General features: G+C 39.3%; 1 protein-coding gene across 2 annotated transcripts in view; it reads left to right on the top strand.

Moving 5' to 3' along the window:
• hnrnpul1 (heterogeneous nuclear ribonucleoprotein U-like 1) overlaps positions 1–21,815 on the top strand; it is a 40,899-nt gene that overhangs the window by 16,295 nt on the left and 2,789 nt on the right. The window contains exons 7-15 of one of the 2 annotated variants that reach the window (XM_061972361.1): positions 1,303–1,402; positions 1,482–1,594; positions 1,720–1,983; positions 3,298–3,420; positions 3,500–3,628; positions 16,382–16,550; positions 17,106–17,357; positions 19,245–19,411; positions 19,490–19,723. In XM_061972361.1, the coding sequence (XP_061828345.1) occupies positions 1,303–1,402; positions 1,482–1,594; positions 1,720–1,983; positions 3,298–3,420; positions 3,500–3,628; positions 16,382–16,550; positions 17,106–17,357; positions 19,245–19,411; positions 19,490–19,723 (1,551 nt within the window). Of the gene's footprint in view, positions 1–1,302; positions 1,403–1,481; positions 1,595–1,719; positions 1,984–3,297; positions 3,421–3,499; positions 3,629–16,381; positions 16,551–17,105; positions 17,358–19,244; positions 19,412–19,486; positions 19,724–21,815 lie in introns of both variants that reach the window. The other variant, XM_061972360.2, reaches the window with a different exon arrangement.

Consider the following 21,815-nt stretch of genomic DNA (forward strand, 5'->3'; position numbering starts at 1 on the left):
TAAAAAGAAAAAAAAGTATTAAAGCGGTATGTCCCGTGCAGGATTGTAGCGAGTACCACGTTTACTACCGCAGTATCTTGTAACAGACATGTCCACCATGTTTGATAGAAGTAATATATGCTAACAACTGCCATTTTGTTCATATATAAACAGTACAGGTAACCCACGCTACAGTCTGTACCTGGTTTTAGAGCAGGGATGTCAAACATGCGGCCTGGATTTGTAAACCGGTTCAATACGGCTCGCGAGATGAGTTTGCCAACCTACTCAGTGGCCTAGTGTAGTGTTTTTCAACCACTGTGCCGCGGCACACTTGTGTACCGTGAGATATTGTTTGGTGTGCCGTGGGACATTATGTATTTTCACCTAATTGGGTTAAAATATTTTATGCAAACCAGTAATTATAATCTGCAAATAATGTGCCGTTGTTGAGTGTCTGTACTGTTTAGAGCTCGGCATATCAGTAGGTGGCAGCAGGTAGCTAATTGCTTTGTAGATGTCAGGAACATGGTTTGTCGTGATCACAATATGCGGGAGGCAGTGTGCAGGTAAAAAGGTATCTTATGCTTAAACCAAAAATAAACAAAAGGCAAGTGCCGCTAAGAAAAGGCATTGAAGCTTAGGGATGGCTCTGCAAAACGAAAGTAAAACTAAACTGGCTGCAAAGTAAACAAAAACAGAATGCTGGACGACAGCAAAGACTTACAACGTGTGGAGCAGCAGACAGCGTCCACAAAGTACATCTGTACATGACATGACAATCAACAACAAAATAGGAGCGCAAGACAAGAACTAAAACACTACACACAGGAAAACACCAAAAACCTCAAAATAAGTCACGGCGTCACACTTTTGAATTCTGATCATTCTGAATAATCGCAATGAATTATGTACATCATAAAAATAACTTTAAAAGGGACCTCAATATTTTGACACAAATGCAATTTTACTGTCAGAATATCAAAACATTTTATGCAAAAACATTTTTTAATGTTTTACTCGAATGCACATTTATTTGTTCAAAACTTGATAACAGTATAATCTTAAATCCTGTTGGGGTGTATTTTGAAGCAAACCAGTCAGTCTGACGCATGCATTGATCTTAATACTGACTATAATACCCTTCAAGTAACCATCCACAGTTAATATAATGCAGCATGTGCAGTCAACGTTGTTATTAATCTGTGGTTCAACATGATTCATGTAATATTTTTGTGTGATTAATCGAATGTGTTAACTTATTTTATACTGTTCCCGCATGAGACACCCACAGTCCCTGATAAATAAAATGTTCTCCTTCAGATCAATGAGGAAATTCCCGTGAAGCACCTGCCCAGCTCCGAACCAGACCCCCACGTCGTCCGGATCGGGTGGTCCCTTAACCACAGCAGCACACAACTCGGTAGGAGCAAGTAACCAAAACTAAAAAAACCTCTAATGTGGCCTCAGTCCTTTAAAACTATCTTCTTCATTCTTGTTAGGAGAGGAGCGCTTTTCTTATGGATACGGAGGAACCGGGAAAAAATCATCTGACTGTAAATTTGCCGACTTTGGGGAAAAATTTGGTGAAAACGACGTCATAGGATGTTACATCGTGAGTAACAGCGACACTTTTAATTGGAATGGAATTGCACAAGGAGATTAAGACCAAAAGAGATCTGCTTAGATTATGCATGTGTTGTCCAAATGTGAAGCTAACGGCCATTTTGATGATGCCAGGACTTTGAGGAAGGCGATGAGGTGGAGATGTCGTACTCCAAGAACGGAGTCCCACTGGGTGTGGCCTTCAAGGTGACCAAGGAGGACCTGGCGGGCCGCGCACTCTTCCCTCACGTGCTGGTGAAGAACTGCCACGTGGAGTTCAACTTTGGACAGAAGGAGTCTTACTTCCCCCCGCCAGAGGGCTTCATGTACATCCACAATGTGGCCCTGGAGGACAAGGTCCGAGGCACCAAGGGACCCGCCAACAAGAACGAATGCGAGGTAAAGAAGTGCCTTCTCCCCGGCACCTGGGAGTTGATTTACTCAACTACAGTTTCCACCACAGCCCAGTCTCTGTAGATGACCTGACTCTAGAGTACGTTTTGGCCAACTTGTCTGTAATTTTGCTATCATGGAAATGTTTTTTTTTTATTTTCAATACTGATCGTCACGCGATGCATCAAATAATTGATATATCGACACACCCCTATTGCTTAGCATACCTTGACCCATGTTTGCTCATTGTGGTGTTTAAATAAATGAACATGTGACAAATATCAAAGAGGGTTACAATATAAATTATGTAAATTTGGCGGACAATACGGTTTTTGGTCATACCAGCTATATCAGTAAATTTTGACCGCAACAAGCGAACAAATGCGTCCTCAACACAATGTAGCATTCTGGCTAGCGGCTAACTTCCCCCCACAGTGCAAAGCCACTTCTGAGTCAGCAGTCCTTGCCTCCATGGCGGCAAAGAAACTACACTATATTGCCAAAAGTATTTGGCCACCCATCTAAATGATGAGAATCGGGTGTCCTAATCACTTGGCCCGGCCACAGGTGTATAAAATCAAGCACTTAGGCATAAAGACTATTTCTACAAACATTTGTGAAAGAATGGGCCGCTCTCAGTGATTTCCAGCGTGGAACTGTCATAGGATGCCACCTGTGCAACAAATCCAGTCGTGAAATTTCCTCGCTCCTAAATATTCTAAAGTCTTTATTATAAATAACTGAAAACATGTTTATATTCTAGTTTCTTCAAAATAGCCATCCTTTGCTCTGATTACTGCTTTGCACACTCTTTGCATTCTCTCGATGAGCTTCAAGCACACCTGTGAAGTGAAAACCATTTCAGGTGACTACCTTTCGAAGCTCATCGAGAGAATGCCAAGAGTGTGCGAAAAAGTAATCAGAGCAAAGGGTGGCTATTTTGAAGAAACTAGAATATAAAACATGTTTGCAGTTATTTCACCTTTTTTTGTTAAGTACATAGCTCCACATGTGTTCATTCATAGTTGTGATGCCTTCAGTGACAATCTACAATGTAAATAGTCATGAAAATCAAGAAAACGCATAGAATGAGGTGTGTCCAAATTGTTTTTGCAGGAGACTGCAATATATATATAGCGATATAGATTTTAGGCCATCCCTAATATGAAAGTGGTCCCACACAGCCTGCAATCGTTTTTAAATGTGGCCCCTGTGGAAAAGGTTGTGAAACCCCTGGTCTGAATGGAAGAAACCCCTTTTAAGTAGTTGAGTCAATGTTGTGTGTAGAACATCAGGATCAAGCTGTGTGTGTTGTCTCAGATCCTGGTGATGGTGGGCCTGCCCGCCTGTGGAAAGACCACCTGGGCTGTAAAGCACGCAGAGACCAACCCTGAAAAGAAGTACAACATCCTGGGCACCAACGCCATCATGGACAAGATGAAGGTAGGTGCCACACACCAAACAGGGCGGGGGGAAAAACCCCGCTTGTTATTGTTTGCTCACAAGAGGGTCTGTCCCGCAGCTGATGGGTCTGCGGCGCCAAAGGAACTACGCAGGTCGCTGGGACGTTCTGATCCAACAGGCCACTCAGTGCCTGAACCGGCTGATCGAGATCGCCGCACGCAAGAGACGCAACTACATCCTGGACCAGGTAGCGTACCGGCGTCCTCGCACACTCGGACACACTCAGCACCGTCAGTCAATGATCACTCTCTCTAATGGACTATCTATTTATCTTTCAGGGGGGCTCTGTGTATTGTAGAAGTAGTAGAAGAAGCATTGATCACCCTCTTGTCACTTTGCTCTGTCTTGTATTGTAATCGATGAAAGTGACAGAACATTTAATCCATGTTGTCATCCCTCGCTATACTCGCACTTGCTATCTCTTGTCATAATACACTACTGTTTGTCTTGTGAACTGCGACAATGTACAAGTAGACCGTGACTATGTAAAGATGTTGAGAAACAAGTAAGCTCTGAGTCTGGTGAGTAAGAAAAACACCTTCTGTTGCTAAATCCTAAGAGAGAGCTTTTTTCCTTTAAAAGCTATTTTTTTTACATAAGTGAGATACATGGAACTTTTGAGTGTGTATTTTTATGAATTGACCCCCAAGGTAAGTAGCGTCTAACCACCTTGAGCTTTTTAGGGCCTTGGCGATGGCCAACGTGGCAAAAAGGTAGGTGAGTCTTGACAGGGGCGTTGCCATGGATACGTGAGTATACACAGGTGAGTTGTATCTGTGTTGTTGTGTCAAGTGGGACGAGAGCACTTTCGAAAACCAGGTAAGTTCAGGTAAGTATCGGGGGAGGGGCCCCATTTTGTTGATTTAGTAGGCAGATAACTTAAATTAGCATCCCGACTTTACTGTCTAATCAGTTTATCAAACTAATAAGACTTCATCGCACTTTGCTACCACTAACTTTTTATCACGAATATTTCATGACGAGAGATCACGTGTGGGGTCAGTAGTGGGGCTGGGCACCGTGTCACGGTATAAGTGGTTTAAATCCGTTATTTTATGACCCATTGACGATAAGGACCTGAAGAAAAATATAAATGTAAAAAAAATTGAAAATGTAACCTTCCTTTGAGCTATCAAGGCACACACTTAACCAATGTAAACACAATTTTAAAATCACGAAGTGCAAAAATAAGGAAAATGTAAATAATAATTAAGTGTAGCAAAAACACTGCAAAGTGTGCAAATGTAAACAGAGAATCCCAAGAAGAACTGTTTTCAAGGTGGTGGGGTATTACCGATCTCAACGGTCTGACAACGGTACTTTCTCTTCGCACTCCTTGCAAGGAATCACCCGCGAGATGACAAGATGGCGAAAAAAAATTGGTAGTTGAAACTGTTACCCAATTGGCTGCATTGCTCGGTTAGCGAGCAATGCACGCTTTTGTTCATGCAACCAACCTTGCTTTGCAACTTCCTGCTATTTCCGAAGAAGACAATAAATATATTTATATCGAACCCATTTTTTATTGATATTGATTACCTGTATCGCGATATGCTGTATATCGATATCGTTTTTCGCCCATCCCTAGTCTGTGGCTATTTCAGAATCTGGCCTTTGTCTTCACAGTCGTAGTAAATGGCGAGGAAAAGGTGACATGGAAAACACAAAACAGCTCGTTGCTGAGAAGTTTAGCCGTTCTGTAAGAAACCTTTTCACAGTGTACGTTCATGTCCGCCAGTGCCTGATTGAACCTAGCTTGTTGTGTCCATCGCCTGTTTGCGTTGCTAGTCTCAGACCATGCTAAATATAATACATCTAATGACAGACTGGAACACCATTTTTTTTTTTAGCATTTGCTGAGCGCGTCAACAACAATCTGCCAAAAGTGATGACACTGGAACCTCGATTTATGAACTTGATTGGTCCTTGAACTGGGTTGGGAAATCAAAGTTTCATATAGTAAAGCAAATGTTTCCACAAGAAACAATGTAAATATGAATAATGGGTTCCAGCCTTGAAAAAAGTCCATATTTTAGTGAAGGTTTGTACACTTTGAACACAATATGAAGTGCTATACAGTACTGTATATCAAACAAACATAACCAGGTGATGAATGAACGATATATTTATTAACAAGCTAAATTGACGACAAGCTGCTGTCTGTATGCCCTTTGGTGCCCTCACAAACGATCAAAAATCCTTAACTTTAACAACTTTATTGCTACAATAATAAACATTTGAAGAAGTAAAATCCACTTACAGTACATTAAGCTGATTCTGATTAGCGTATTTTTCGGATTATAAATCGCTCCGGCCGAAAATGCATAATAAAGGACAAAAACATATATAAGTCGCACTAGAGCAGGGGTCACCAACCTTTTTGAAACCAAGAGCTACTTTTTGGGTACTGATTAAAGCAAAGGGCTACCAGTTTCCATCCATCTATTTTCTACCGCTTATTCCCTTTGGGGTCGCGGGGGGCGCTGGAGCCTATCTCAGCTACAACCCTGGACAAGTCGCCACCTCATCGCAGGGGCTACCAGTTTTATACACACTTAAATAAATTGCCAGAAATAGCCAATTTGCTCAATTTACCTTTAACTCTATGTTATTATTAATAATTAATGATATTAATCTTTGTGGAAACACTGATCATCTTAATGATTTCTCACAATAAATATATATAGAAACAGATAAATATCAATATGCAACACTTTATTTTTATATTTTCTCTAAGTGCACATTTTTCTAATTGAACATTTTCAAATGATCACTTCTAAGACAGTTTGTGAAATCACAATATCCCATTTTAACAAATCATGAATTACTTTGCACCATGTTTGTACAAATAATAACTCATGTATAATACAAAAGTCAACTCTCAAATGTTTAAATAAATCATGTCACACTTTGAACTGGACACCAAATCTGTTATCTGTTTCTTTGTCAGTTAGTGAAGACCAAGTCTTTAAAATATTTTCTTGGATTTTCAAATTCTATTTGAGTTTTGTCTCTCTTAGAATTAAAAATGTCGAGCAAAGCGAGACCAGCTTGCTAGTAAATAAATAAAATTAAAAAAATATAGGCAGCTCACTGGTAAGTGCTGCTATTTGAGCTATTTTTAGAACAGGCCAGCGGGCTACTCATTTGGTCCTTACGGGCTACCTGGTGCCCGCGGGCACTGCGTTGGTGACCCCTGCACTAGAGTATAAGTCGCATTTTTTGGGGAAATTTATTTGATAAAATCCTACACTAAGAATAGACATTTGAAAGGCAATTTAAAATAAATAAAGAATAGTGAACAGGCTGAATAAGTGTATGTTATATGACGCATAAATAACGATCTGAGAACGTGCCTGGTATGTTAACGTAACACATTATGGTAAGAGTCATTCAAATAACTATAACATATAGAACATGCTATACGTTTACCAAACAATCAGTCACTCCTAATCACTAAATCCCATGAAATCTTCTTCCTCTGTGTCGCTTCTAAACAACTCTGCCAACTCCAAAGGTAGACAATGCGCCGCTTCCTCTTCTATCGGTACGTCGCTTATGTCAGAGTCATCGTCAGTTGCAGTTCCAATTATTCCAGCCTCTCTGAATCCGGACAGGATGGTTTCGGTTGCTGATATACGCCTAGTCTCTTACGTGAATGAGATAAATAATATTATTTGATATTTTACGGTAATGTGTTAATAATTTCACACATAAATCGCTCCAGAGTATGAATCGTACCCCCGGCCAAACTATGAAAAAAACTGCGCCTTATAATCTGAAAAATACGGTAACATCTGCAAAGTCCTCTCTTTAGCTGCTCCTTATGAGGAGAGGAATTATCCAAGGGGTCGGGGTAGAGGAGCTGTGTGTGTGTGTTTGCCGTTTTGGCATCTTTTTCCAGAAAAGTCTGTTCTCACAAATAAAAAACAAAAACGGTTTTCAATACGAGCAAGCACTAAATGGCTGCCAGCGTGACACAAAACGAATGCATGAAGCGTTTGTACACAGAAACATGGTACGTAAGCCAAAAAGTTGGCAAATAGAGGGGTTCATAAATCGAGGTTCCACTGTATGAAAGCAACTGTAATTTATTTGCATGCCAGACCACTCGAAGGCGATGTCACCGTGTAAAAGTTGACGCACGTCGACCAAAATGAGCTCGTCCTAAACTTGGTACACGTTCATAATTTTGTCTTGTGTCCAGTAAATGTAGAAGTGTTGCGCAACATGCACAGAGGTCCTCTGTTTTCATAATTTTCATTTAAAACATTAACACTGTGGTGTGATTGTACACTGAAGGGATGCATACATTTGTACCGTACGTGTTTTTGCAGATTAACTAATTCGCTTCCTACAAATATATCTGCTCAGTTTTGAGTTCAAGCCGAGTTCAAGCTTTTCAAAATTAAAACAATTACCGGTACAGCAAAATAATATTAGAATACCACCAAAGGCTAAGATAGCGGTTTCAAAGAGCGGCCTTAACAAATGCTTCACTATTAAAAGTTAAACTTTATCCAAATCTGATGACTGTGGTTGCTATATTGCTGTCGAAACAGTCTGCTTTTCCAAACTCTGCTTTTGTAACAACGCTATCCTTTTGTTGTGAGTACCGGTATTAGTGGCACCAAGCTTACATGGTTAAACCAGGAAGAGAGCGGGATATACTGTATGTGGCGCAGTTGAACGCGAGTGTCCCCTAGGCAGCCACCTATCAAAATATACAACAACTTCAAGTAGGGTTGGCTTTTGATTATCTGGTACCAGTTTTGACACCGCTCACACCGTTCCTGAACCACTACTTTAAAAAAGGAAGACTATTTTTATATATAAGTTGAATAAAGTACCGTATTTTCCAGACTATAAAGCGCACCGGTATATAGGCCGCACCCACTACATTTTAGAAGGAGAAAAATTCCCATATATTAGCTGCGGATATGTTGTGAAATGAGTTATTTACATCATACATTTTTGTAAATGTTTATTTACATACCGTGATTGTTTCCAAACGGTGTCTGTAAAACAGGTGATTAAACAATACAGACGTCATTGTCACGGACCCACTAGCTGCGCAAGTTAGCTCTCCAATCAGCTAAACAGACTCAATAACTCCACAGTGACATTTTGTTGAATTTACTGAGGAATTTGTGAAACTGAAAGAATGCCATTGTAAGTTAATAATACTAACACAGACACCTGTAAACATGTTAGCATATTAGTACATGCTAACAACGCTAGCTTGATAGGACGTACAAACATGCATGAAAACACTCCTACAGACATCACTCATGGGACGCTTTAGTAAGTATAAATTGTTGCGTTTTATTGTAAAACTTACAAATAGGGATAATCGCTTTTTGCCGATATTCCGATATTGACCAAACCCTTAATTACTGATACCGATATCAACCGATACCAATATATACAGTCGTGGAATTAACACATTATTATGCCTAATTTGGACAACCAGGTATGGTGAAGATAAGGTCCTTTTAAAAAAAATAAAATAAGATAAATAAATTAAAAACATTTTCTTGAATAAAAAAAGAAAGTAAAACAATATAAAAACAGTTACATAGAAACTAGTAATTAATGAAAATGAGTCAAATTAACTGTTAAAGGTTAGTACTATTAGTGGACCAGCAGCACGTACGATCATGTGTGCTTACGGACTGTATCCCTGCAGACTGTATTGATATATATTGATATATAATGTAGGAACCACAATATTAATAACAGAAAGAAACAACCCTTTTGTGTGAATGAGTGGAGGGAGGTTTTTTGGGTTGGTGTACTAATTGTAAGTGTATCTTGTGTTTTTTATGTTGATTTAATAAAAAAAATAAAAAAACCGATGCCAATAATAATTAAAAAAAAACAATGCCGATAATTTCTGATATTACATTCTAAAGCATTTATCAGCCGATAATATCGGCAGGCCGATATTATCGGACATCTCTACTTACAAACGTTGCTTGGCGTGATGAATGAAGAATCCATATGAATAGAAACGCCATGGACAATAAGTAAACGAAAGGCACTTCAACTTCTGGTTGAAAGCTTTAAACAGCAGGAGTTCACAATTACCCAGCAGCACCTGCAGTGCGCAAACTCATCCAAAAGATAGCGCCGTAGCACAAACAATAACACACCCTTTCAGTTTCATGAACATTATTTGCTTTATGGTTGTCGGCAGCGAAAAATCCATAAATTAGCTGCAGTGTTCTAAGCGTCCAGAATTTACGGTAATGAATATTTCTATAATGTAAATAAATGTATACATTCAGCAAAACTCAAGTCCTACAGAACACAGGCATGTGCAGAAAAAAAAAACTTTGTTGTAATTCAAGTGCATAGATTTGGAGCAGAAACTAAATGTTTATACATACGAGCATTATGTGTTTACTAGTTGATCTTTCTTTCAAGAGTCGCGTATTAATTAATCAAAATGACTTACAAGACGTTACCTCATTTTCAGGCTATTGAGTGCGCCGATAAATAAAAGCCACAACGACCTAATTTTTGTAAATGTACAAGTCTGAAACATGAAATATTAACATAGGCGCTTGTGTTCATTCACAAAGTTAACATTAGACCGTGCCTGTAACATGACATTAGTAGCCTCTGTACAGCACTGTCTTTGTACTCCTTTGCGCTGCAGCCTTTCAGGTCCTAGATTTCTGTTCTGTGTGGCGGGGTTTTCCTTTTTCGATGACCAGGGTTGATAGTCTTGGGCTTTGGTGTTGCGTCGTCTGCATTCGGTCGTTTTGTTCTCAGTGACGAGGGTGAGTGCATATAGGCTAAATGGCTGACTGAACGATTGTGCGAGTGCGTTTATGTGAATCTGGATAATTTCGTTGGTCTGATGTGACGAGGTTAAATATATTGGTGGCATGTGAAGCTCTTTAACCCGGAAAAAAAATAAAAATTAGGCGCAGCGTTGTATGATATGATACAGGGTTTCCGCACATAATTAAAAAGCATTGTCATTAAATGGGTTTTGCAAAAATGATGGTCTTTAAGGGCTTTAAAAAGCATTAATTACGCTGTGCAGATGCATCACACAATTGTAGGTTTGGGCCAAAGGGTCGATTAATTGAACGATACATGAACTTGATAACTTTGCTAGCATCGCTAGTCTGTGTGTTTCATTTCTTCCTCGCTGGCTTTCAAATGAAACAAGTGGTGTCACTGTGTGCATCGCTCTTAGCACCCGAGCACGTTTATTTGACAGAAGGGTTAAATGAGTGCAGTGAAGCCTCCAGTCAGTTGTTTTGCTATGAGCAGGCAGGACCGCAAGCTCACACACACACACACACACAGAATACACAGACCTGGCCTCGCTAGTAAGAAGCACTGCTCATTAAGTAGCTGAAGTTAGGAGGAAAAACCATGATTACAAAGCCAAATGTTTGGAACTGAATGAGAAACAGGAACCCATCGGTGAGGCACGGATGTCAGAGCGGCCGCGCCAGCAAATTGAGGGTTCTATGTTCGATTCCAGCTTCCACCATACTAGTCACGGCTGTTGTGTCTTGGGCAAGACACTTGACCCACCTTGCTCCCTGTGGCACCTGCAATGGTGTGTGAATGTGCAGGACTACCTTGAAAAAGAGATGATTAATCTCAATGGAACTTTCCGGGGTTAATTAATAAGGGTAAAAAAAAATCAGAACGGATGAACGAGCAAGTATGTTGTTATGACATCGGCAGCAAAAAAATACAACGGAAAAATCCACCTGATCCAGTTTTTCCAACTGGGGGCAAAAAAACTGCACTTCATATAGTCAATATTCATTGAAGTGCAGTTTTTGCTTAAATATTATTTATTATAACCTATTTAAGATAATTCAGTTATTGCCCTTACAATTACAATGATAAACAAATACTAAAAAATAATAAAAGTCATGACAAATACTGGTATGTTTATTGCGTTTGAAAGGGTTACTTGCATTATCATATGATTGCATTAGTTAACTTTTCTACTATTCAAATGTATCATTGTCAAAAGCTCACAATTTTCTCTGTCCATGCAAGCTTTTGCTAACTTGACTCTCGCCAGATCCTTGTAGTTCGCTGAGCTCCACACAGGGATCTGGGCTCGAGGGCAAAGAAAATCCTTCAAGATAGCAAAAAATAATGAACCAATCAGGATCGCCGGGCGGGATTTCATACATGAGACGTAGCGCCGAAGTGACTGTTTGATTCAAACAACAATGGCGTCACGCAGCGAGGAGTCGTGTGCTGACATTGATTCTGCTATTGCAACTGTTTTGTCGAATCTATCGAATATTAATTATATTAAGATGAACAGAGAACTTTTCGCTCTGCCGTTATCCAATATGTCGGTTGTTAGGTTTTGGATTTCCCAGCGTCACGGCTTGATTTCGATGTGAGTGGTTGAAGTAGCACGTCATTCAAGATAACGGACAGGTGGTTTATCCAATCACATTTTTTACAAGGCCTCGCCTTCTGAAATACATCTCCTTTTGAGAAGTCCCAGATCCTTGTGTGGAGCCCAGCGAACTACAAGGATCTGGTTGAGAGTCAGGTTAAGCTTTTGCAGGGTTTCCCCTCTATGTATTTGATTGTGGCGGTGCGCTGTAGCAATATTTTCGCCGCCACACTTTAATAGTGAGGTTTTTTTTCTTTCCTGAAAACAAAATAAAATTATATGATGTAGCGTCCATAAGAAGACAAAGTCTGACGATTTAAAAAAAAAAAAAAAATTTTTTATTTTTTTTATTTTTTTAAAGCTTTTATTGCTAATTTTATGCTACAGGCCCAAATCCAGCAAGTATTTCCCCCATGCACGCACGTGCGCCTCTGTGTTTCACCCTTAGACACACGTTTCCTCGTTCTCTGCCGGCAAGGTGTGTTCACAGACCTCGGGAAAAATGAACACACTAACATAGACATCAACACCAGCAGGTGGTTACAGTATGAATAAATATATTCATCTCTATTTATTTTTCTGCACTATTGACTAGTGATGCACCGGAAATTTGGCTGAAAAAAGACGTAATTTGATCAACGGAACAGCGCTGCTGAAACGGAATGTTGTGATGACATAAGCTATACGCACAGGGTTGTTTGGATCGGAGGCAGCATGTCCGCGATGTGGACGTACTTTAATATATCTCAGATATTCCCGCGGACAGCGATCTTCCAAATTTAAGATGACACTGGCGGCTTTTAAGGAGAGAGAGGCTCCCAGCAGCGCGAAACAAGTGTGACGTCAGGCAGAAAAGGAGTTTCTAAACACGAGTACATTCTACAATAACACCAGAAATAAATGCTAATATGTTGCCAGTCGTTTTAATAAAGAAAGAGTGACTAAAATGTTTGGAGAAATCTAATTGAAAAAACTATTCTCAGCAAAGTACGTTGTATAATAAGCAGCAACAATTGAAAAATAGCCAAACAATTGAAAAATAGCTAAAACCATGTTATGTAAGATGGTTTTGGCTTTAATATGTTTGATATAATATGTTAATAATATAGTTAGTAACATATTTGTTTTGAATGTATGTGTTGTTCACTTTTTAAAGAAAATATACACATCATAGCAATTAATGTGATGTCATTGCCCCTAGCAACGCCCCCACCGCCACATGTATCTTGGCAATCTAGGGAAAACCTTATCCACTATCACCTTCAAGCACCTGTTGAACGTTGCCGAGTCTGCAGCTTTTGATGTAAAGCACAAGGAAACCTCAATCACATCAAAGTTTATGTTGCAAAATGTTTCTTTTTTTCAATCACGTGGCCTCGAGGGACATCTGGGCACTTCCGGGTTTCAGGCAGTGGTCCAGAGCATTATTATACTACCGCTAATTTACCTTAGTCAGTGCATATTTGGGCGTATTTTGAAAGGTTTACAGGCAAATATAAAAGCGATCATGAAAAAAATATTTAAAATTGGATGGAGTGGATTTTTACACTCTTAAGAAAAATATATTATAACAAGATGTTACTGCTCGCTACAACCTAATTTCATTTGACACAGTATTTAAAGAAGAAAAGATTGGAGGCACATCATGTCTTTACATCTGAGGGGTCCACAAATTAGGCATTAATCGGTCAAAGTTGTATTTATTCATGCATCGCTAAGTAACGTATTTGATTGACATAACGAGTGTCGTGCTGCTGTGGTCGTGACGCTAATGAGGAAAAACGATCAGTTTGTTTGCATTTGATTTCCTGCTACACATATTAGTCTCATCTACGATTCATGTCTGCAGTTGTTTTTATGCTGTGAAGTATATTTTGTCTCATTATTTAGCTACAGATGTCCCTGTTGTTCAGCAATGTTTGCGAGTGATATCAAGATTTATTCATCTACTTCATTAATACTATTAAGGATATTTTCTTGATGCTAACAAATATCACCAAAGACGCTGTAATTGGGTCATCCGTGTCGAATAAAACACTTTGCTTTCCTGTACAACATCAACTAAGCTTTTAGTTTATGTTATGAAAATGGACAATGAAAATACAATGGATTGGACCAACAATCACAATATTTATAACCAGGACTTAACATGACGTTAGTTTATTTGCACAAGCAGGTCTTCTAGTTATATTTAGGCGTAGCAACCACAAAAGAACACAAACTAATGCCATCTCTTGTCCTTTCTTTACGTTTAGTTGGGCTCTGAAACAATACTAAAATGGTAGGGAATAAACTCGATTGAGTCACATAAAGTTTCTCAAACAAATCAAATGTTCAAACAAACATTTTACAAAATGATCTCTGCAGACACGATTGTATTCCACAAATAGATTAAAGTGATATTTTTAAGAGCCATTTCCTTCTACGCACTTTCCTTATTGCCTTTACGAGCCACTCTTTGGGGACTCTATGAAAGTTATTTCCTATCTATTTGAACGACTGGAACACCCAAGAACGAAACAACAATACGACAGTTTCTGCTCAAACTCTACACTATGACTTGTTTTTAATGTTATGCCCAAGCTGCTTGACCATCCTGTCAATTAAGCCACCAAGAAGAAAAACAGATGTGACGTCACATGCAACCCTTCTATAGATAATGTTTTGTTTTGCTAAAAAAATATTTTTAAAGTTTGTTTTGCTAATCTATGTTGATTGGGCTGGGAATCTCAAGAGTACCTTACGCTACGATACAATATGTGATGTTTAATAATCATAATATCAAAAACTAAAATACAATTCATATTTTGAATGTCTGCGACCTATTTTGCGTATTATATTGCTTTCGTTCCACTGTGATGCCTGCAAGGAGCAAAGTGAATATTCCCTAAGGATACTGTAGTGCGATTGTTTGAAGATGTAGTGTTAGTCATCCAAGTTTCCGGACCATAGGGCGCACCGGACCATAGGGCGCACTGCCGATGAATGGCCTATATTTGATCTTTTTTCATATATTAGGTGCACCGGATTATATGGCGCATTAAAGGAGTCATATTATGATTTTTTCTAAATGTAAAAGACTTCCTTGTGGTCTCCATAACATGTAATGGTGGTTCTTTGGTCAAAATGTTGCATAAATGATGTTTTACACATCTTCAAGTCACTTTCTGACAGTCGCTTCCGGAATGCGCCGTTTTGTGGGCGGTCTTATTTACGTGACTCACCTTCGGCAGCGTCTTCTCCCCGTCATCTTTGTTGTAGTGGTGTAGCGTGCAAGGACGGGAGTGGAAGAAGTGTCAAAAGATGGAGCTAACTGTTTTAATGACATTCAGACTTTACTTCAATCAACAACGGAGCAGCATCTCATCATCCAGAAACAACACCGGAAATGTGTCCCGTGAAAAACCGTCCGACCGGAACTCTAATAACTAACGTTCCTTGGGTGTATAATGAAAACTCACTACACCGGTATGTTTTAGCGCTTTCATGGTGAGTTTACTGACAGATAGAAGTAAGAACTTTACATTACTTTATATTAAAAATGGCATCAGCGAAGGATGAATGTCCCATAACAAAAAGATAGAGAAAAAGAAGAAATAATATTGCGAAACAAAACGCCAGATAATATATCTTACCTTATACACACACCATAATAATACTTCTATGTTTAATGCCCCGACAATCCTTTAAGCGGTGCGGCTTCATAGCTTACCAAAGTCGTACTAAAACATTTTGATAGATTTTTGAGTGCCGTGTGTAATGTTTCTATATTTTCAATGGAACAATTTAAAATGTTGGTGTTTACTTGAGGTATATTGCCATCAAAGTGGTCTACTACTACTGGTCACACTAATCATTACACCATGCACCAAATACAATAGCTTCAAGGTGGGTAAGCTGAACCAAACGTATTCCTTGCATTAGGTGCACCGCGTTATAAGGTGCACTGTCGAGTTTTGAGGGGGGAAAAAGGAATTTAAGTGCGCCTTGTAGTCCGGAAAATACGGTACATATTCACTGCACCGAAGGATAAAACACAACCGTTTATGGCGAGAGACTGAAAGTGTGTGGAACGGTTCGATTGTTTTATTTCTAAGGTTAAATATGACAATATATTGTCACACTCTTAAGAGAATGACTGTTAACTTGTTCAACCTCTGCTAACATTCAAGCAGCTGCTAGCTTCAATGACATGTTTATAACAGCAGACATGTTTGCATGCTGTCACCTCTGAGTAGCCAATCAGCACAGCTTACATTGCTTCAATTCGACACACGGCAGCAATCGATGGTTCATTTTGGGTGCCCCCTCTCCCGTCGGTGCACACTGTCTGCCCAGCAGCCGTCCCGCTGACGTCCAGGTGAGTGTGCGAGTGACGAGGCCTTTTATAGCAGCTGAGCTAACGCGTAGTCTGCCATCCAACCCCAAAAAACCTCTGTCACTTGATGATTGCAGGGTTCCAGCTTCCCTTTTCCAGTGGAACACCTTTGCAAGTAAACAATAACAAACAAGCTTCTACCTCTTTCTTGTCACCATTGCTAGACAAATGTTTATGGATCAGCCAGGAGACGAAAAATGCGTCCTTTTGAAGGTTTTCAACGCAAGGCTATTGTAATTTGTCCCACGGACGAGGATTTAAAAGAGCGAACATTAAAGCAAACCAATGAGCAGGGGAAGGATGTGCCCGATCATGCTGTGTTAGAAATGAAAGGTAGGAACGCTGTGGATTCAAGCAACTCAACACCAGATCTACTTTTTGTTCTTTTATTTTTGAAACTTTTTCTATGTTGTCTCTGTAAAAAAAAAAAAAAAAAATCAAACTTGAAAGATGCCTCCTTTCCCCGCCCCCGTCATCTCCCCACCATTAGACCGTTATCAGACCTGGACTTTATTTATTTTGAAAGCAGTCCCCATGATTCTTTTGTAATTTGCCCTGTCTTCATGCACTGCAAACTGAGGCGGCGTGCTAGCACCATCCTAACGCTAGGTATTCGCTGTCCTTGGTTTGCAGTGCTTTTTTTACCAGTCCCCCCCTCCCTCCCCCCCTCCTGTGTCTGCTTACGCAAATGTTGCTTCTACGGAGGAAACGTTTGTTGTTGTAAATGCGTCATCTTTCTGCTCTTAAGTTTTTCCTCCTCCTCTGCGTGACACTAATTGCTGTCTTTTTTTGTCTTCTGGTGGTGTGACCGCTCTGGTCCTCACTGCTCCCCCCTCCCCTCCCTCCCTTTCTCTCTCTCTATCTCCACCCTGGCTCGCCCTCCCCAAGCCAACTTCACCCTCCCGGAGGTGTGCGACTTCCTAGAGGACGTGAGCTTCGGCGAGATACAGCGCGAGGACGCTGAGAAGCTGCTGAAGCAGTACAACGAGGAGGGCCGCAAGGCCGGCCCGCCCCCCGACAAACGCTTCGACAACAGGCAGGGCGGGTACCGTGGCCGCGGCAGCTTCCAGCGCTACGACAGCCGCGACGCCCCTCGTGGCGGGTACCAGAACCGCAGCGGCGACTCTGGAGGTCACAGAGGTGAGTCGGCGCTCTCTTATCTTTGTCACATTTCAAGAAAAAGACAGAGCTCCAGCCTGCTTTTGGAGATTTTGGAAGAGTCAAATATCGTATTTCCCGGACTATAGAGCGCAAGTAGCACCCACTAAATTTTAGAAGGAAAAAATATTTTTCCATATATTAGCCGCACCAACCGATAAACTGCAGATATATATGTTGTGGAATGAGTTATTTCCACAGAAATGTTTATTTACATACCTTAATTGTTTCCAAACGGTTTCTGTAACATGGCAGTAAAACGGCTGATCAAACAACACATAAGTCGTCAACAAAAACCCACTATCTGTGCAAACTCGCTCTCCAATCAGCTAAACAGACTCAATAACTCCACGGTGGTGTTTTGGTGAATTTACTGAGGAATTTGTGAAACGGAAACAATACAAAAAGAATGCCATTGTAAGTTAATACTAACACAGACACTATTAGCTAATGCTAACGACGCTAGCTTGATTACATTACTATAGCACGCACAAATATGCATGAAAACACTCCTATAGACATCACACATGGGACAGTTTAGTAAGTAAGAATTGTTTTAGTTATATTGTAAAGCTTACTTGGAGTGATGAATGAAGAATCCATACGAGTAGAAACGCTATGGGCGTCGAGAAGACAGAACTGCACTTTTACTTCCGGTTCAAAGTTCTATAAACAGAAGGGCAATACAGCTCCTGCAGTGTGCAAACTTGTCCAAAAGCTGGCGCTATAGCACAAACAACAACACACCTTTTCAGTGTCTTTGCTTTGTTTTTGTTTTTTAAATTATTTGTATTATGGTTGCCAGCAAAGAAAAATCCTTATTAGCCTCACCGGGCAATAAGCCGAAGATATGTACGTTGCGAAATGAGTTATTTACACATAAATATTCTGTGAATGTTTATTTACATACCTTAATTGTTTCCAAACGGTGTCTGTAACATGGCAGTAAAACGGCTGATCAAACAAAACAGAAGTCATTGTCTGTGGAAGCTAGCTCTCCAATCAACTAAACTGACTCAATAACTCCACGGTGACGTTTTGGTGAATTTACTGAGGAATTTGTGAAACTGAAACAATACAAAAAGAATGCAAGTTAATAAAGTTAATAGTACTAATGCACACTTGTAAATGTGTTAGCACATAAGCTAATGCTAACCACGCTAGGTTGATTACATTACGATAGCACGTACAAATATGCATGAAAACACTCCTACAGACATCACACATGGTACACTTTAGTCAGTAAGAATTTTTTTAGTTGTATTAAAAAACTTACAAACGTTACTTGAAATGATAATTGAAGAATCCATACAAGTAGAAAGGCTGTGTACATCTAGGTAATGGAAATTAGTTTAAGCAGAAGGGCAATGCAGAACTTGTCCAAAAGATGGCACCATAGCACAAACACATCTATTCAGTGTCTTTGCTTGTTTGTTTGTTTTAAACTATTTGCATTATGGCCGTCAGCAAAGAAAACCGTTTCATAAGCCGCAGGGTGCGAAACGTAGGAAAAAAGGTTGTGGAATTAAAACAATTTTTTTACCGGAATTCAGGTATTTTATTTCACTCTTATCCAGCCAGCGAGTATTTAAACCTGCTAACATTAGCATGCCAGATTATTTAGCAGATTATGCAGGTATACGCCTCAGTCAAATTTTTTTTTTTATTTAACATGCTAACATTAGCATGTTAGTATACAAGCTCATTTTATATAACCCCAAGAGTCATATTTTATTTGACGCTAGCGCGCTAACTGTTAGCATTTCAGTTCAGCTTCGACTTTCCATTATTCACACGCATTTTCTAGTTAAAAAGGTTACATTTGCATCATTGTAGACCTTAAACATCAGGTATTGGTTGTGCTTGCAGGCTACAATCGTGGCAGCTACAACCAGAGCCGCTGGAGCAACAACAGCAACAGCAACAGCAACAACTACCGTGATGGAGGCTCCGACTCGCGCTCTGGGTACCGCAGCCAGTCGACTGCATCCACCTACAGCAGGCCGGCTTCTTACAACAAGGGAGGATACAACCAAGTGAGTCCAACTTTGTGCTCTTGTGGCGGGCCCAGTCCTCCCTGTAGACTCACACGCGCTCCTCCGCTCCCCCAGCAGAGCTACGGCCAGAACTACAACCAGGGCGCCTACAACCAAGCAGGCTACAACCAGAGCGGCTACAACCAGAGTTACTATGGCAACTACAGCCAGTACCCCGGCTACAGTCAGAGCTACAGCCAGCCGGCCGCCACAGTGCAGACATACCAGCAGCCCCTGCCTCAGCATCAGCCCCCCGCTCAGCAGCCACAACAGCAGCAGACCCAGCAGAGCTACAACCAGCAGTATCAGCAGGTGATTATTATCTTTGGCCACCTAACCATTCCATTCCTAATCAAATCTCCATTCAACACGATTCTCGCAGTGTATTAATTGGTATATTAATTATAATAAAACCTTTTCAAAACTGCTTACAGGTTAGAAAGGCTCCTTTCAGTTGTATGGAAATGACCCTAAAAACGTCTTTTTAAAAATAAATTCCTTTATTAAAAAAGGAAAAATGATAAATACAATTTTTTTTATTAAAAAAAAAAAACATTTTTATAATAATTAAACAGTCTATTTTTCATACAAAATATATTTTTTTACTAAATAGATTTGAAAAAAATATAAGTCGTTTTAGAATTGGGATGAATAATATTTGCTATTCTGGCTGCATGGTGAAGCCCTAAAGGTATTTTCAATAATGAATTCTTATTAAAAACTATGTACTTTTATTTAATTTTTTGGTAAATCCTTTTTTGACAATTGTGAATCGGTTTAGAATTTGGATGAATAAAAATTGCCATTCTGGTTGCATGGAGATGAGATAAAAGCATTTAAAAAATATATTCTGGATAAAATATATATTTGAACAAAAATATATATATTTTTATTATTCGATTTTTTTAATTGAATTAAAATTAGGATCAAGAAAAATTGTGATTCTGATTGCATTGAGAAGCGCTAAAAAAAATGTTTGAATCTATTCATGCATAAACCAAAAATTATATATATTTTTGATGTAATTTTTGTTTGTAAATTGATTTAGGAAAATTATGAATCTGTTTAGAACTGGGATGAATAAGAACTGTGATTCTGGCTGCATGGAGATACCCTAAAAATACATTTAAAAAATATATTTATTTTTAAATTGATTTTTTTTAAATTATGAATTTATTTAAAATCGGAATGAAGAAGAATTGTGATTGGAGTTGCATTGAGATGGCCTAAGAAACCTTTTTAAATGGGAACTGCACTTTTTAAAAACATTTTGCCTATTGTTCAGAATCATGAGAGACAAGAGGACACTAGGGTTTTTTTTTTTTGCATTCTAACATAAAAATTGGCTTGTTCTCGGTGGCTAGCAATGCATCTAATGAGAGTAATCAATTCTACAATCACTTTAAAAATGCATTCAAAAAGCGTCAATACTTCATTTACGTTCCGTAACCTGTATAATAATCAAAATGTAGCAACATTGTTATTGTAAGAGCAAACACTGAGGAACTATTTGTCTAGTGTACTAACACATTAGCGTGCTCCGGTATTAGCCGTAAAAGCTAACTACGGCAAGAGATAAGCTAACTTCTACAACAACACGAAATGCGTTAGTTTGTAATACACAACACTGTGATAAAACACCAATCTGTACTGAGTGAAAAACATGAACAATCATATTACAGTATCTGTAAAGTATTATTTCATGTTTTGTTTGTACACAGCTAGCCAGACAATGTATGTACTGTAGTTGTACTAACACACATGACGTGCTGCGTGTATCATCATCAATATAAAGTGTGGCTCCCTTCGTGGATAGTTGTCTGTTTGGTCCAGCTGGCCGGAGACATTTTTTCCTGTTTATTTTGGGTAAGCAATCGATTTATGTCGAAATAACTTGGCTCCCAGTTCCATATTCATAGCGTCAAAATCACTTTCACCTCACTCCCAGCTTCAGTCTGCTCCAACGTCTCACTCTTCCTTCGTGCTGGCTTCTTGAAGCAGTACTTCATCCTCAGTAAATTCAGCTTCAAAAATATAATGTTGTGAATCCTCCTTTGTTCAAAAATAGTCTTTTTCATTGTTTGTTACTTAGTCTGCCATGATTAGAACACACACTCGTGTTTGATTCCGGAAGTAGGAACACACTTTGGTTGCAAGAAGTCAGACGTACGTTGCTATGGAAACAGAAATCAATGCACTGAAGAAGTGGTTAAAATATGGTTAATATTGTACACATTACATATTGTTATGAAGGTGTCTGTTACTTCGTCATATATATATACTTGCAGTGTGTATATTGTACATAATACATATTGTTTTGAAGGTGTCTGTTACTACATTATATATATATATACCGTATTTTCCGCACTATAAGGCGCACCTAAAAACCACAATTTTTCTCAAA

Source organism: Nerophis lumbriciformis, linkage group LG17 (assembly GCF_033978685.3).
Source record: "Nerophis lumbriciformis linkage group LG17, RoL_Nlum_v2.1, whole genome shotgun sequence".
Lineage (NCBI taxonomy): Eukaryota > Metazoa > Chordata > Actinopteri > Syngnathiformes > Syngnathidae > Nerophis > Nerophis lumbriciformis.